Below are 16,462 nucleotides of genomic sequence, written 5' to 3'. Positions count from 1 at the left end.
TGGTTTACTTGAGCCTTTTGCATAATCTCCAGTAGCCATACCATTGCCATAGATTGTAACCATCTCATTATAATGCTCAAGAGTTTTGTTTAGGTACGGCTCATCTCCTTTGTTATCCTAGTAGACAATAGCATATTAATTCCAGCAAGTTTGTGGCATTTAAAACTGATTCCAGCAACTATTTGGACAATAGCAAAGTAAATTCCAGCAAGTTTGTGACATTCAAAACTGATTCTAGCAACTAGTTGGACAATAGCAATGTAATTCCAGCATGTACATACCTTAATATGACCCGTGTAATGCTCATGATCAAGAACAATCATACACTTGTCTTCATCCCACAATGCAGCACTCAGTTTCTTGAGTTTTGCTATCGCTGCCACTTCCTCTTCCATGTCTTATTGTGATTATACACCTGAGCTCCAGTCACAATGGTCTTGAAATGATCATTCAAAGCTTTAGCACAAGCATTGAGGTGCACGGTCTTGAAACCATGAGATGTTCTCACACCACCAGCGACCAAATTAAATAAGTTATTAAGCATGAATGAAGACATTGGAGGTGTCCAGCACACTTGACCACCCCCTTTGGATCCTTCAACATCCATTTCCTACAAAGTTAGGCAGGTCAAACACATAAAACTCAATTCAGTCCATAAACTCCAACAAATAACATTACAATAGTACCATTGTACATTGGGTTCACAAATACAAATAGGTTCACAATGAACAATTACACATTGTTGGCAATGTAGTTCTCTCGGGCTTGCCACATTTGATCGGCTATTCCCTGCCTAAAATTAACCATATAAGCATGCTCTTGAGCTTGGCCACTTGAAGATGAAGCATAATTAATATTAGGCGGCCATTCATCTTCGGGTATGATATATTCATCAATTTCATCACCTAGTACCCAATTATGAATAATGCAGCAGGCTACAACAATGTCCACTTGAGTTGGGAAGCAAAAGAATGGAATGGCATCATCAAGTATTTTGAATCTCCTCTTGAGTGACCCAAATGCGCGCTCTACGGTCACTCGAAGAGAAGAATGCCTAAGGTTGAACAACTCCTTCTCATTTTGCACAGGATTGTTCCCCCACTCATTCAAATGGTATCTCACACCACGAAAAGGAGGCAAAAATCCCGACTTGGCTCCATACCCAGCATCAACTAGGTAATATTTTCCTAACATGAGGGACAAGTTGGTTACTTTGGTACATTTGAATTAATTATACTAAGAAATGAAGCTACATAATTGATTTATTACCTTGTGGGACACGTAATCCATTTGGGCGTTCTAAAGCATCTCTTAAAACTAGACCATCATGGGCTGTCCCCTCCCAACCAGCCAGCACATATGTGAAGCGTAGATCAAAATCGACAGCGGCCATTACATTTTGACTAGCATGGGACTTTCTACCACAAAAGGCTGGCTCCATGGCCTTAGTAACAGAAGCTTGAATATGTGTACCATCGATAGCTCCAACACAATCCTATTTGGTAAAATAAAAGCCAAAATTCATTAGAACCCTTACAGTTTCATGTCTACATTTTTTTAATACAATTGCCACTCATTCTCATACCCAAAAGTATGGATCCCACCTGTAATTTCCTTGTATTTTCGTTGGCGTCTCCATCGAAGGCTTCCTAATAAGTTCATTTCGTAGTTCACCAATGGCATGAAGAACTAGGTTGAAATAACGGCTAAGAGTTTCACCGGACCTATCAAAATTAGTGGCAACTAACCTATTCCTAAGGTTGTGCCCAACGGTGTTCAAAAACATGGCTACTTGCTGTTCGACACACATGTGAATTGTGTCTTGAAGCAATTGACGATCCCTCAAAAGTTTACAAAATCGGAAGAAAGGTTCTCTTCTAAGCCTAAGCATGTTTATACATGTCGTGTCATTCTTCCATATCTTATTATCTAGATACTCTATTCTCATCCTATCCCTATCAAACATTGGCCCATATGTAATATGTTCTCTCCTTTTCCTTTTCCTAGACTCAACAACCACAGCCATCATCGAGATAAGCATATACGATGCAGCCGCATAAATCAACATCTTTGTCCTATTATCCATCTACAATTCAAGGTTCACAAAATAATCTCAACTTCACATGCAAATATAAAGATAGATGTATCAATACCACATACCTCAGCTTTGCAAAGTCACAAGTCCTCTTCCTTTGTGTCCTGCATGAAGATACATAAAGTGAGATTGAAAAAAATAAAACCACGGAACAAAAGAGAGAGCCAATCGGAAGAGGGAAATCAGAAGAGAGGTAGAGGGAGAAAGAGGTAGGCACGGGGGGATGGAGATGGTGGTGGGCCGGGAGAGGGAGATGGGGTCGGGCTGCAGCTACCAAGCGGGAAGAGAGGCAGAGGGAGATGGGGACGACCGGGGGAGGGAGATGGGGCGGCCGGGGGAGGGAGATGGAGAGGGAGATGGGGACGGCCGGGGGAGGGAGATGGAGAGGGATATGGGGAGGAAGAGGGAGATGGGGACGGCCGGAAGGAGATGGGGGTGGCCAGATCTGAGAGGGAGAAGGTGATGGGGTGGCGGCCGGATTTGAGAGAGAAGCAGAGGGAGAGGGAGAGAAGGAGAGGGTCAGCCGGATTTGAGCGAGACGGGGAGGGAGATCACCTGAGAGCGCCTCCTGCCTCCGCCGTCGTCGCCGCCAACTCGCCAGAGAGAGAGAGTGGAGTGGAGTCGCGAGAGGTCGGGGGAGGAGGTGAAAAGAGGGGGGAAACGCTTCGGCCGCGCGCTCGCCCGCGCCTGGCTCGCCTCGTCCGGCCAAATTTCTGGGATTTGCTCAGCCAGCATCTGAGAGGAATATGCTTCCTAGCTGGTTGTCCATATCCATGCCATCCACCCAACCAAATGAACGCCATCCAGGAAAAATGTGGATATCCCTATCCCATCCACCCCTAGGCAGACAACCAAACGCACCCTAAGAGCCGCCATCTAATGGCGCCATCCTGAAGAGGCCGTATTGATACATACTGGTTCCCCGCCGATGGGGAGTGCCAGGATCATGGACACGTCCTGAAGAGTCACAGTCATCTCACCGATCCGCAGGTGAAAAGTGTGGGTCTCAGGCCTCCACCGGTCGACAAGCGCGGTGATTGCACAAGCGTTCATCCAAGGTGTCGACCGGGTCACCATATGGATGAACGGAAGGAGTCCTGTCCTCAAGATGAACTGTGTGTACCGCTCATCGTAAGACATGGCGCCTGAGGAGACACCGTGAGACCTAAGTTTGAGGGATCCAAGATCCTACAAAACAAGTACAAAAGCACTTAAAGTTACGATCGTCTCACTTACACATTTGGAACAAAACAATGACAAAAAGAAGCAACATGTAAATGCGCATTACCATTTGTTCATCCCGTATCAAACGCCCACGGTGAGCCATGTCGTAGTGATCCATTAGGAGCGCCATCCTACATGTTCCAATTAAGACATATTAACAAACCAAATGACACCCGTACTCCGAACTATAGCAATGAAGCAAGCCTTTCCTACAAATCCATCTTATGAATTAAAGATAACCATCGAATGAACAAACCAAACCAGCCATGCCTAAGAAATAGTTATAACAATTAACACAAAATACTTGATTATAACAGCCATCCACATGCATGGAAAAGAGCATACTTTCTGAGGTCTTGTTATCCCCAACAATACAACTTCGTATAACATATCGAGGTATTTGAGCAATAAGTTTTTTCTTCATACAAAACTAGCAACTACCGGCCGGCCACATTCCAAAAGAATTCTGATTCGACCACAAGCCGGATACAACTTCTCAAACGTTAGTATAACCGAGGACTATTTGAGAAATAACCTATCTTTTTTCCTCTAAGTAAACTAGCAACAACCGGCCGCCGAGAATCCTACAAGATTGTGATTCAACCACTAGCCGGATACAACCTCGAACCCTAAATGTACAGGGAATCAAAGCAACTGTGCGGACCAAACTGAGGGGATCGGAGGAGAATACCGGGGGGGAGCAAATGCGAATGAAATCCACGGAGAAATCGTCGAATCGGGGGAGAGATTTGCAGGGGAGCAACCGCCGCCGCCCCTGTGTTCTTACGGGAGAGGAAAAAGGGGCGAACCCTTCTGTGCGTGCTGAGCCTCTGGCTCGAACGGTCCGGCCGCTTTAGGGTTAGGGGGTATAGTGCCCGGTGACAAGGCGCTAAAGTACTTGTATAGCGTCCGTGGACGAGGCGCTATACTAGCTTGGCGTGGGTCCCCGGCATCGCCATGCTGGACAGGCACGCCACGCGGGCACCGGTTCAACGTCCAGTCACAAGGCATTATAGTGCAAGACTAACGCTCAGTATGCGGACGGTACACGGAAAGGTCAGACTTGTGAAATAGTTTTGCGCGGAGTCCATATTTCAATTTTTTTTGGATTTTGGGTCAATTTTGTCTAAATTCAGCATCCCGGCGCGGTAAAAAAAAAGTTGAACATTTGACGGTGAAAACTCGCAAACGGTGTTCTTCTCTTGCAGCATTTTTCCTCGTCTGTCGTGCTCGGCAGGCAGGAGGCAGCAGCGTCCAAAAGTGACCAAGAAGAAAGCGACAACGAGGGGCACGCGAGGACTCTCCGCCGCTCAAAGCCTCATCCTCTGCGGAAACCATAGAGATATCATTTCTCTCTCACCTCTCTCCCATTCGTGTGCAGCTTTCGTGGCCCACGATTGACTGACAGGGTTAAATAATAAACTAACGAAGCACTTGCGAGTAAAGTACTTATTTTTAATCCATGTAATCGTGCTTTCGCAGCTGCTAGGCGCAGTCCATGCATGTGAGCGTAGAGATATTCTCAGCAGGCGCGTAAATTCGGTCACGTTTTAATCCCTACTTCAAGTAAAATTCGTAGCGGGTTAGCGTGCAAGCCAACAAAGACACGGTAAACAAGTCTTGATACAACAGTTTCAATAAAATAAAATTATTCTACACTCTGTCGACTGTCAGCAAGAAAGAGATCGGTATGAACGTGCACCGAACGTTGCGAGAGAAAAAAAATTCCCCTCCCGTACTAACCACATATGCAGAAGACATGAAAGCCCAAATGTCAACCACGCGAGAGACGACCATCGGCACTACTGACCGACCGATGCTCGTTCCAGCCTCTTTCGTCCGCACTAACCACTCCAAAGACTTTGGCCAAGAGAAAGTAAACAAAATCAAATGACACTTTTTTCCATGGAAAATTCAACACTGCTAGTACTAGCCAGTCCTTCCCTTTCGCTTTTATTCTTCTTAACAGAGGAAATTAGTGCCGCTGAAAACGAAATTAAAAGCGTCCGTCCGTCCGCCTAGGAACCTCCCCCTGTTCCGCCCCGCCGCGCACCGCGTAGAGAGCACGGGAACCCTCCAAAGAACGTCTCCAAATATCGCGGTGGGGGCCCCGCGGATCTGGGCGACGGCCAGGACGCCGACGGCTCCTTCACTCCTCACCGCTCCCCCGCTCCCGTTGGCAGTACTACGCGACACCGCGCCGGCAGCATCACGTCCAAACAAACGTGTGGAATGGGGACAGCTCTGCTCGATTTGGGTTCCACTTGCCGCCGCTGCCCAACCCGAGATTTTTGCTCCCAATCTTTCGCAAGAGAGGCAAGAAGAAAGAGGCCACCGTTCTCTCAGAATTCGCGCCCTACGTTTCGCAATTCGCATCCATTCGCGCTCTTGTTTCCGTCTTCCTTCGTCCGTTTCTCCGTTGCCGAAGCAAAATCCTAGGATCCGGTTTTGTTTGCCCATGCGCTTGCTTTGGGAGTAATATGGATATGGATGGATAAAAAATGTTTAAGAACAACTGTAAATCACATAAATGAAATTAACGAACAGAAACATGGAAACGCGAGGGAAAGAAGGATTCAGATCCGGAAATTATCAATCAGATGTAACTCGCAAATTTCATTTCGTCATAAAACCGTCCATTAATCCGGTAAACCAATACTTCTCTCTCTCCTCTCTTTTTCCCCTCTCCTCAAAGAAAAATCAAAACAAGCAATAAATTAAAAAGATAGCAAGCATCTCTCTCCATCTTCCGTAGCAGCATCCAGATGCGTCGTCTCTAGACGACGGTGTAGAGGATGATCTCCGCGGCGTCGACGGAGGCCTGCTGCTGCTTCTTCATCATCATCGCCGCCGCCGCCCCCTGCCCCCCGTCGCGGCCGCTGGGGACGCCGCCGGCGGAGGAGGAAGAACAGGGAGGGTGGTAGTAGAGCCGCGCCGTCTGCGGGCAGTGGGAGTGGAACCGCGCCGCGATGCGCACCCCCATGTCCAGCAGCTCCACGTACTTCCCCATGGATCTCCGCAGCAAAATCAACCTCCCCTCTTCTTCTTCTTCTTCTTCGTCGACGAGATTCAACAGCGACAGAAACGGACGAAGAAGACGGCGGATAAGAACTGCTACTAGGCCTTTGAGATTGTTTCGTGGAACGGGGAGGCCCAGGAGCTGGGAGCGGCCATGGGAGGGGTGGAGGAGAGCAGGGGAGATGAGCTCATGCTTGGGGAAACTAAGGAGGAAGGGGGCGCGTTTTTATAGGGTGGAATTACACAGGGGGGGGAATTAATTGATTTCCTTGAGCCCGGCTGGCCGTATTGATTTATTTCGAAATTAATAACGGGATTTGGCGTGTTTTCTCGGGTTGGCGTCGGTTAGGTTTCCTCGCTTAAAACACCGCGTCGTCGGTTTGCTTCGTAGGAATGCCTTTCCTTTTCTTTTCACATGCTTTTGTTTGGAAGCTCTCGTTTTCTCACATGCCTTTGTTTTCAAGAATCTTCTGGAAAACTTGTGGGATTCCCATGAGTTTGCAAGCTCTAAATAGGGACATTGTGCTGTGTAACGTGACTGGAGTTTAAAAGGTGCGGTCATTTGAGGCCTCTTTGATTCAAATGATTTTTATTGAATTTTCGTAAAATTAAAATTCTAAAAACGAATCTATGAGGGTGGTTTGATTTGTAGGATCTACACCATAGAATATTTTTTCTGGGAATTGCACTATAAAACTCCGTTTCATATCAAGTGACTCAAATGTTTGTATGATTGGAATTCTAAACAAAAAGATTATGTGAGCCGTTTGATTTATAGGATCTATACACATAGATTTATTTTTTCAAGGATTCCACCGCACTATATTTTCGAAGAATGTTTTATCATCCACTCGAACCTTTTGTTAAGATTTCTTTATTTTCCTATGCTTAATCAAACAAACTTTGCGATCACAAAAATAATAATCCAGACAAACTTTGATGCAATGGCAATCATACAACGAGTGGGCATGACATTGTAATCCTGTGTTTTATCTATTCGTATATTTTCCCAATCCCACGAATCAAAGATGCCCTTGTTGATATTGCAGAAGATGGGGTTCAAATTTACGAAAGGCTATAATTGATAGCTTCCATACATGAATACATTGAAAGATCTATTTTTATTGAAAATCCTTTCAGGTTGTTCAAGCTTCAGACCAATGTCAATAATTACTTCCTCCATTTCATAATTTTTTACACAAGTTCATTCTAAAATGAGAGAACCTACACATATTGCGTCTATATACATCTGTATCTAGACAAAGTTGTGTCAAGAATTATGGAACGTGCAATGTACGTACCAACATCGATAAAATTCGGCGGCGGAAATGTCCGAGATTAGATGAAATTTTAGTTAGTGCGATTTATTTGTCACCACAATTGGTTGAAAGTTTTCCAAAATTAGTCGCGGTGAAAATCAATGAGATTAATTAGTAATTAGTTATGTTTCCATAATTGATGGGATCAGGATCAGTAACATTGTAAATAAAAAGTGATACTGAGGAGTATACTATATCATTGGAGTGGTGAGTCGTTGGATTTAGCTAGTTGAATCAATTGAATCTTTTAAGTCAGTCACGACTCATGTCACTAATATTAGTATTTCGTTTCTTAAAAACTCAGGTTTTCTATTTCATTTTTTTTTCTTTTCTTAAAAGGGGGGACGTTTGAAGACTAAGGGCAACTCCAGCCGGGAGACTCATTTGTGCGTTTGACCAAATGGACTCCTTTTTCCTCTTTTTGGTCTGGACGCGACCCATTTCCAATCCAGATTTGTTCGGGGTTTGGGTCTGTCTTTTGTATTGCGCTCGCCCGTATTTTTCTTCTTTTTCTCTCCCTGGCCTGCATGTTCATGAATAATAAAATGGACCAAATGGGTGGCCTCGTTGGGGATTGTGACGGATCCAAAACGGACAGCAGACAAAAAGAACCAAAATGGACACAAAATGGGTCTCCTGCTAGCGTCACCGTATTTGCTTCGATTATATACATCCGTACTAATCTTAGTGTCCATAGAACCAATTCGAACCAGGCCAGCACCAGATAGGCAGACACTTCAAAAGGCTGTGGCCAATCTCAAATTCCTACACCCCAACGGAAGTAGTACAAAAACGTCGACTTGGCCGTTTTGCTTGGCTTCTGTTAGCAAGTGCCAAACTGGGCGTGTGCTACAAGCCTACAACTCCAAATGCAGGATACATGCTGTGCTCCTTCAGGAAGAATTGCAGGCTTTGCTGCTTCTCTTCTTTCAAACCCGTCAGAAAGCCATCGCCATCGTGTTATCACTACTTGATTTCTAAGGGGTTTATTATTGGTTGTACCGTACTGGATACTCCATTTTCTATTCTTCGTGGATTGCTTCAAAGGAAGGAAGGAGGGAAGGAAGGAACGGACCGGCCGTGCTTCGCCGGGTGCGGCCTCGCCTAGATGAAGCCTGGGCTTAGCACAAGTAGAAGTAGGAACGGAAGGGACCTAACGTGCACTTGCCCTGTGGTCTCCGGTATTTATGCATCCATCCCCTTCCGTTCACATATGCGTACTGACTGCTCTACAGGTGGGTAGTTGGGATCTCATCTTGACCGTTGAGATGTCGAGGGCCTCTCCTCCGTATGAACTGACCATCTGACGGAAGGGCGTACTGCAGTTTCAGACATCTGACCTTTTTTGCTCTCTTTTTTTAACCTGTCCCTTTCGCTTTGATTTAAAGGAGAATGTTGGGAGAACCGGTCCATCGCTTGGAATTGGAGGCGCAGTGAAAAGTTCAGTTATCATTTTGACGGGGGAAAAAGAAGGAAAATACGGCTGGTTGTTCTAAATTTGGACGTGTGCAACTTTAGTACCGTAGTGAAATGCAAGTGTGAATTTTTAGTTCTAAGTTATGACTTAGAGTTAAGAGGTGATTAGATAACGTTATAAAATTTTGGCCGGTAGTTATTGAATAGATAAACAGAGACCAACATGTTTGGCCGAGCAGATTCAATTCCACCAACCTTTCCTTGGAGTCCACTTTCGTCGTGTTAGATCCAATTCAACCAAAGCCCTCTTGCTTTGCTAGGAGGTGCGATCGATTATTTCGCCGGGCCTGCGTGCGTGGCGTCAACCAGATGAGTGCCAGGTTGCACTGTACGAACGAACCTAACGTGCTTGCAGTCGCGCATTGGTCCGGCTACCACTGTTTACGCTGTCGTCCTGCGCTGCGCGTACACATGGCGGCCCTTCGTACTGCTGCTGGTTCCATGATTTTATCTGAGCCGTCCGCCCGCAATAGGCCAGCAGGCATTCCAGAAGTCAGAGTTCTGACCTTTCGCTCTCGTCCCAACAGATGGTACGAGTGCGACCACCATGCTCGATCACCTCGTGCTAATTCTGTATCCACGTTTTCCTTTTTTAGGAGATTCTGTATCAATCTCGTACCTGTCGACTGCTGCTGCTAACGATCTCTTTAATTCTCTTGCGTATCGCATAGAGGATGCAGTTGTTGCTAACAATAGTTTATTTACTAATCTTCATCACCACGATATATGAAACTAGAGTTGAATTATAGTATAACATGATCTTTGTTTTCTCTAAATTATATGCAACGTATAACAAAGACAATTTATACAAACATGACAATAAAGACTTTTTTTATTCTTTTGGCCCTTGCCCAGGGCAATTGACAAACATGGTCTCCTTTCAAATCGAATGTCAAAATGGCCTTTCCGCCAACTAGGTCGACCACCCGAGCTTCATGCCAACTTAATTGGGGGAATGGGCAATCCGGCAACTGGGACGGCGGAAGGTGGGAGCTGTCCGCTCGTCTGCCAATTCAATTGGCAAGTGCTTTTCCCAACTCAATTGGTAAGACTGACAAGTGCTTTCGTCAACTCAATTGGCAAGAGGTCACACATGTCGCGTTCCGGACTTTTCATCACCATTTTTGTTGGTTGAGATGGGCAGGCGGCTAAGCAAAAAAATTCGACTAACTTTTTTCGTGATGTTGGAGCCCAGGACGGCCTTGTGGCTCGTGAACCCGAGAGTAGAAAAATGGAGGAGATGTACGTTTAAAAGTCTACCACGACGAGGCCGGCCAGCTCAAACAGCACCTGCCGTCAAGGGTGTGATGCTATCACCGGCGACCGAGACCGAGACGCCAGAATGTACCAAACTCGTACGCCTTGGCGGTAGCTAGCTTGGATGATGTCCGTAAGAGCAAGATTAATTGTTATAACCTCCTGCTGGTTGTAAGCTTTGCCATGTCACTTCTAAATAGTATAATAGCTAGCATGTATAATAAGTTGGTTATAAAAAACACTACTTTATTAATAGCAGGCCCACGGTGTCTAGGAGCACGTGTTGCATCTGGCTACTAATTATTAGCCTACTTCTCTTCTCTCTCCTCTTCTCTTTCTTCCAACTAAACACTAACATAGCATTTTATTTCTTGTAGCCACCTTATAGCTCACTATTATTCTTACTCTAATTAACCTGAGCGCCCATGTCGGAAAGGCCCATCCACAGCGACACACGGGCCTCCACGAGCTTTTCTTTTGCCGCACGCGCAGGACAAGGTCGATGTTGGGTGCATTTGGGATGAACGTACCTCTTACCCGCGAGGACGACAGTAGCCGGCCGGGACAATGCTAACGGCCGATCGAGCGAGAGACGTCATCCCCACCTCCGGAATCGGCAATGCCACTGTAGCTGACCACTTCCTCCGTTGCATTATTGTCGAAATATTAACATTTTTTATGAATAGATACGTTCATATTTTTGTTAAATTTAAGACAAAAATTATGAAACTTAGAGTAGCTAGCCATGAAAGAGCCAACTTGGCCAAATTGAGCGAGAAGTGAAAGTCTGCTCGTGCAATGAACGCCTTGCGCTGGAACATACTTTGACCAATTCAACCCCAAAACACACGTCCATCCATCCATGGACTAGTATTAGAAGATTAGCCTGCCACAAAAATACCACGGACTGTAACTATTACTGCACCGGTGTCAAGTGTTAACACTAGAACATTTTGCCATGTACTCCTATTCTCGAGCTTCGGGAGTAGTTTGGAAGTTACTGTGGAGAAAAGTTGAGATTTTGGGGGGCAAAAATACGAAGCTTTTGACTTGGTTCTCTAGAACCAGTAGCATGTGTTTCTCTGCACTCTCTGCCTAGCCGGTGTAAAGATGAAGAACTGAAAGATCGTTACAAGAATCTTCCTAAAAAAATCCTTACTTGGAAGTACTGCAGAACTGGCTAAGCTTGTTGCTACCAGACAGAGTTTGTATTTCTGTCTATTCATCAATAAGCCTGTATTGCGGCTAATTTACAAATGGCATCTGAAATCCGCATGTTAGGTGAGCTCAATTCACTTGCAAAGTGACAGAAACAATACTAATTCATTCTTTCTTTTCTCTCTCGAAAATGCCTGGTAGCGCACCATTTTAATACTAGTAATTAATACTTTCTTTTTTCTTTCGAAAATGCCCGGGAGCACTTCATTTCAATACTATTACCTACGTTTCATAATTCTTGTCTCTAATTTGCCTAAAAATGGATGTATCTACTCCTAAAAGCGTCTAGGTACATGTAATATTTCGACAAGAATTATGGAACGGAGTGAGTAATTCGGTCACAAAATGCAAAATGTAGATTGTTTATCCTTAATTTTATCTCACAAATTGTCACTTTTTAAGTAGTGCGAATAAATGACACAATTCTTTGTTGAAAAGAACATCAGAAGAACTAAATTCTTGGCCTGATAATTCTCATATACAGTGGTGAGAGGTGGAGGGTGCGGCAATTTTGTATCTCACAGCCAAGTTATACAATAGTATCTCACAGCCAGGCTAGGAACAAATCACAAAAATCATAGTGAAAAATCTACAGAGCTAAGATTAACCCATTCATATTGTGGTTGCTCATCAGACAGCGGCAATGTTAAGTGAGCTACTTTACAACTCAGGCAAGATTTGCGCAAGTGATATATGAGAAGCCACACGACTGTAATGAACTCACCGCCACTGCTGAGCTGCCTGGCGTGCGAATCCGGGCTGCAGTGGGAAGCAGCATAGCACAACATTTCCACCCACACCCCAAAGATCACTCCCAACAAGCCAGGCCTGCTCGACTCCATGCCAAGAAGCTCCGCGGCAACTTCACGTGCATGGTCATCGGCACGTCGATAAACACATGCACCCAGGCTCTTTCCGTCATCAGCTGGGGAATACTTCCACTGAAACAGAGAAGGCCAAATAATCCGATGCAAGCACCAGCGAGATTTTGAAAAGAAAAACAGGGCCATTCTGTAGTTACAAAAAATATACTCAACCTGCAAAGGGGTAAGAGCCACCCCCGGCATTTGCATTAAGAAAAAAATCTTAGGTCGTTTGCTCTTATGATAACTATGATATGCACGCAGCCCTCATGAGAATTCCGGTAAAAAAAATCCTCATGAGAACAACTGCTTGTGCTTACTCTTGTGTTTACCATTCAAACAACGTGTCATGACATGCCAATCTTGCACTTTTCTATTTCTGTGCGAAGAAAAACAGAAATTAACCGTGAACAGTGTTCTGGTGCTATTTGGTACTACTTGCAGATGCCCGCATTTACACATGTGCAGTTGTGTACTCAGTCAAATTCAGTGATCAATCGCAAAAAGAGAGAGCAAAATTCAGTGAGATCACGAACCTTTAATCTTTGTCAGTTCACACTGAGCGTGTAACATCTGTCGCTGAAGTATTATTGGAACAAACACAAAAGATAAGCAAAACTGAGTTCATTCGACTTTTCGCTCATAGGATCAGCACATATATCCAGCGTTCTATATCTAAATCCCAGTCCTTTTGAAACTGCTCATAGGATCAGCACTTGATTGGAGAAAACGAACACCGGAAGAAAATAGAAAGAAAAAACGTTTGAACGCCGTACAAACCAACCCTTGATGTTTTCAGAATCGATAGAAATAAAAATAGAACGCTGTGCAAACCATTCGTGAGCAGTGAACAAACAGTGGAACGGAATGATCCTACGTTGTAGATCAAAAGCGTTTGTAAAGAGGAGAAAAAGACCAAAACAAGATGCTTGCTGTCATTGTTTCCAGCAAGATTTATGTATGCTACGAAGTAGTTAGCTTTTGGTGCCAATAAAATAACTTTAATTAGCAGCATTGCATATTGTGCAGCACAAAACCAGGTACTAAACAGCATCAAGTTACTACTTGGAACAAGTTAACTACGCAACATGTCCAGCAGCATATTAGCTCGAAGTAACATTCAGACAAAGTAGTCAAAAACTCAGAACCAAACTTCCACATAAGCGACTGTATCAAAACATCAGAAATTCCAAATCATCCATCACGACACATCTGAAGTCCCAAACTCTAAACTGAATCAACACAAACTTTGGTTACAACTAAGCCAAGCAGATGAACAACGATAACCACTACACCAGATCCTGGCCATTATTGATAACAGTATCGCCTTTTCGTTTCCTTGTTAGGCGGATGCAGAACCAGTGAGGGCCACGATCTTGGTCTGGATGTCATCCTTCCTGGCACCAACAACAGTGTCGACCTTCTCGCCACCCTTGTAGAACAGGAAGGTTGGCATTGCCTCAACCTTGTATGCTTCTGCAACTTCCTGTTGAACAAAGAGATGACATTAGTTCGCTGTCGCAGGGGGAGACATAACATGTCAGGGGTATCGTTGCGCTGTGCTTACCTTCAGCTCGTCAACATCTACTTTCAGGAAGATGGCACCAGGGAACTTCTTCGCGTACTCAACGAAGACTGGGGCTATGGTGCGGCAAGGACCACACCAGGAAGCAGTGAAGTCAATGATCACCTGTAGAGTCAACGGGTACAGAAATTCCATCACAAGGTCGTAGAAACAAGACAGAAATAGCTTAATCAGTTGTACAGCGAAAGATAATAAATGACGAGAGTGACAGCGATCACCAATCCTAAAAGTTCTTCATGTGAGCAGAATAAGGCTACGACAACCACCAGATAATAACACTTCAATACTGTACTAGCATATCCGAAAAACTATACTCTCCAGCACATCCTTGTGTTACCAAATGGACAAGTCGCATACAGGCAACGAGGCAAACAACTGAAAAAAATAGGGCTGCCTTAAGAGACCTGACTCCTGCACCATTTGAACATGGCCTCTGGATAATTCCAAATTTTATCTCAGTTTGCCTACAACAGGGCTGCGTTTTATACTATTTGAACACGACACCCTAACAATTCCAAATTTGCCACCACCACTGACAGAATTTTATCTCAGTTAGCCTACAACGTACGCACTTGCCTTGTGTAAACATGACAAGTGGAGATTCAATACGGCAAACCATCTGCATAGCTATCATGATTCATGGCTCACAATCAGGCAAAAAATCTGCTGAAGTAAAGTAGGATATCAAAGTTGCAATTCTCATAACAATCCTACCAAAATAAATGCGCGACTGCAGAGATCAGCCAGAGAGATTGAAGATCAACTATGCCATCAAGCATTATCTAGTAACCTCTACCATGAGAGGTCTGCTCGCAAACCTTTACCAACCGTTGACCCCTCTCCAATGAGAGGTCTGCTCGCAAACACCACCCACGGCAAATTCCACACGAACCACAAACGTCAGTTTGGTACTCCGTATATTAAGCTACAGATCGGGAAAACGGTCCACTGGCCACATCTAAATCCAGTCCCAATCGCGCAAAGCATGGGACGGAAACTACATCTTTTCCCCTACCAAAATTATGCATACTAGAATCTGCACATATCGGGAGAATATCCGCCTAATCGCCCAAACCACAAATGTTTCTCTCGGCGATTCGCCCGAGCGCCTCGTATTTCATCCAAACATCACGTCGCACAGGGACGAATCGAGGATAACCTCGCGCCCCCGAAATGCCAGTACAAATTGAAAAAAAAGGGGGTGAACAGAGGGAAGGTTTAATTGCGGCGGGATCGAGCGCGCGTACCAGCTTCCCGGTCTCCTTGCCCTTGGCCATCTGGGCGTCGAAGTCGGCCTTGGTGTGGCACGCGATCACGGTTCCCTCCTCGGCCGCCATTCCTGATTTCGTGTCCTGGGCGAGAGAGATCAAAGTGGGGGGTTCGGTGAATAAGGTTTTTTTTTTCTTTGTCGTGGGGGATTTGATCTGTTGGATTTGCTTTCTCGGCGGCGCCGCTGGGGAGGGATTTATAGGACAGAATGTGGGTTTAGTGAAATGACGATGTTGCCCTCAGGGAGGTTGTCAGGATACACGCACGGCACCGGACACCGCGTCGGCAAAAGACGTCACGGCGCTCGCCTGTTGCCCGTGGCCGGTTGGTTGGATGCAATGCGGACGCGTTGTTCCGGAAGGTTCCGGTCCATTTTTGCCTCAAAGAACTTTCCTTTTGCACCGTGTGTCCGGAAGATCAGCGCAAGGAGAATTGAAGGGCGGAAGTTTTGTCCGGGAGAGGCGCAGCTCATGACGTCCCGTTTTAATGTCACGGGGGGCACTCAAACCAAGAAGCAAATCGTTTTGTGGTTAAAAAAAAGAAGCAAATCGTTTTTTTACCGTAACAATGTATTGTTGCCTTTAGTTTAAAAAAAGATGTATTGTTGCCTTGTAAATCATCCAAATTTAAAGGACATCACGTCTAAACATTAATGATCCATTAGAATCTGCGAATGGACACTTCTATTTTATACTAACTGTCAAATATTTTATTCATATCTTGAGCCAAAATTTGAATCTGAAATTCGAGAATTGAATTAGAAGTTGACAATTCGCGGGGTCCTACTTGCATCCCTATCTAACATTTTTTGTTTTAAAATCTTGTCATGATTTGAAGTACATGTCTCATTCCTGCATTTTCCCCTAGTTTTACTTATTTTTGGTTTTATGTTCAGAAGAGGCACAATAAAAACCTGAACTCATCAAAACACAAGGTGTGAAATGTTACAACATCATGAAATTTCATGCCAAAGATATGAACATTCGCGGCAGTCACAAGTTTGAGAAATTAGCATGTGTTTTTCCTAAACCTTTAAATTAGCATGTGTTTTTTCCAAATATTTATTGGCTCTTTAATTCGCAGGATTTCTAAACCATAGAAATAGGAAGAAAAAACACACGATTAGAAATATTAAAGA

General features: G+C 44.7%; 3 protein-coding genes across 3 annotated transcripts; all 3 read right to left on the bottom strand.

Annotated features, from left to right (window-relative positions):
* Positions 1-732: 732 nt before the first annotated feature.
* On the bottom strand, positions 733-3,449 carry LOC100826309 (protein ALP1-like). The gene is made up of 5 exons (XM_024458418.1): positions 3,384-3,449; positions 3,011-3,283; positions 1,586-2,086; positions 1,270-1,495; positions 733-1,187 (listed from the first exon to the last, which is right to left on the bottom strand). Exons 1-5 carry the CDS (start codon positions 3,447-3,449, stop codon positions 733-735), a joined length of 1,521 nt encoding a protein of 506 aa, XP_024314186.1.
* A 2,448-nt stretch (positions 3,450-5,897) lies between these two features.
* LOC100826478 lies at positions 5,898-6,558 on the bottom strand. Its single transcript, XM_003557411.4, has one exon. It carries the CDS (start codon positions 6,327-6,329, stop codon positions 6,096-6,098), a length of 234 nt encoding a protein of 77 aa, XP_003557459.1. The 5' UTR covers positions 6,330-6,558; the 3' UTR covers positions 5,898-6,095.
* A 7,031-nt stretch (positions 6,559-13,589) lies between these two features.
* Positions 13,590-15,508, bottom strand: LOC100825953 (thioredoxin H1). The gene is made up of 3 exons (XM_003557410.4): positions 15,303-15,508; positions 14,038-14,160; positions 13,590-13,956 (listed from the first exon to the last, which is right to left on the bottom strand). The coding sequence occupies exons 1-3, from the start codon at positions 15,390-15,392 to the stop codon at positions 13,813-13,815; spliced, it is 357 nt and encodes a 118-aa protein (XP_003557458.1). The 5' UTR covers positions 15,393-15,508; the 3' UTR covers positions 13,590-13,812.
* Positions 15,509-16,462: the final 954 nt, after the last annotated feature.

Source organism: Brachypodium distachyon, chromosome 1 (assembly GCF_000005505.3).
Source record: "Brachypodium distachyon strain Bd21 chromosome 1, Brachypodium_distachyon_v3.0, whole genome shotgun sequence".
Taxonomy (NCBI): Eukaryota; Viridiplantae; Streptophyta; class Magnoliopsida; order Poales; family Poaceae; genus Brachypodium; species Brachypodium distachyon.
This window is presented reverse-complemented; position numbering and strand designations above follow the sequence as displayed.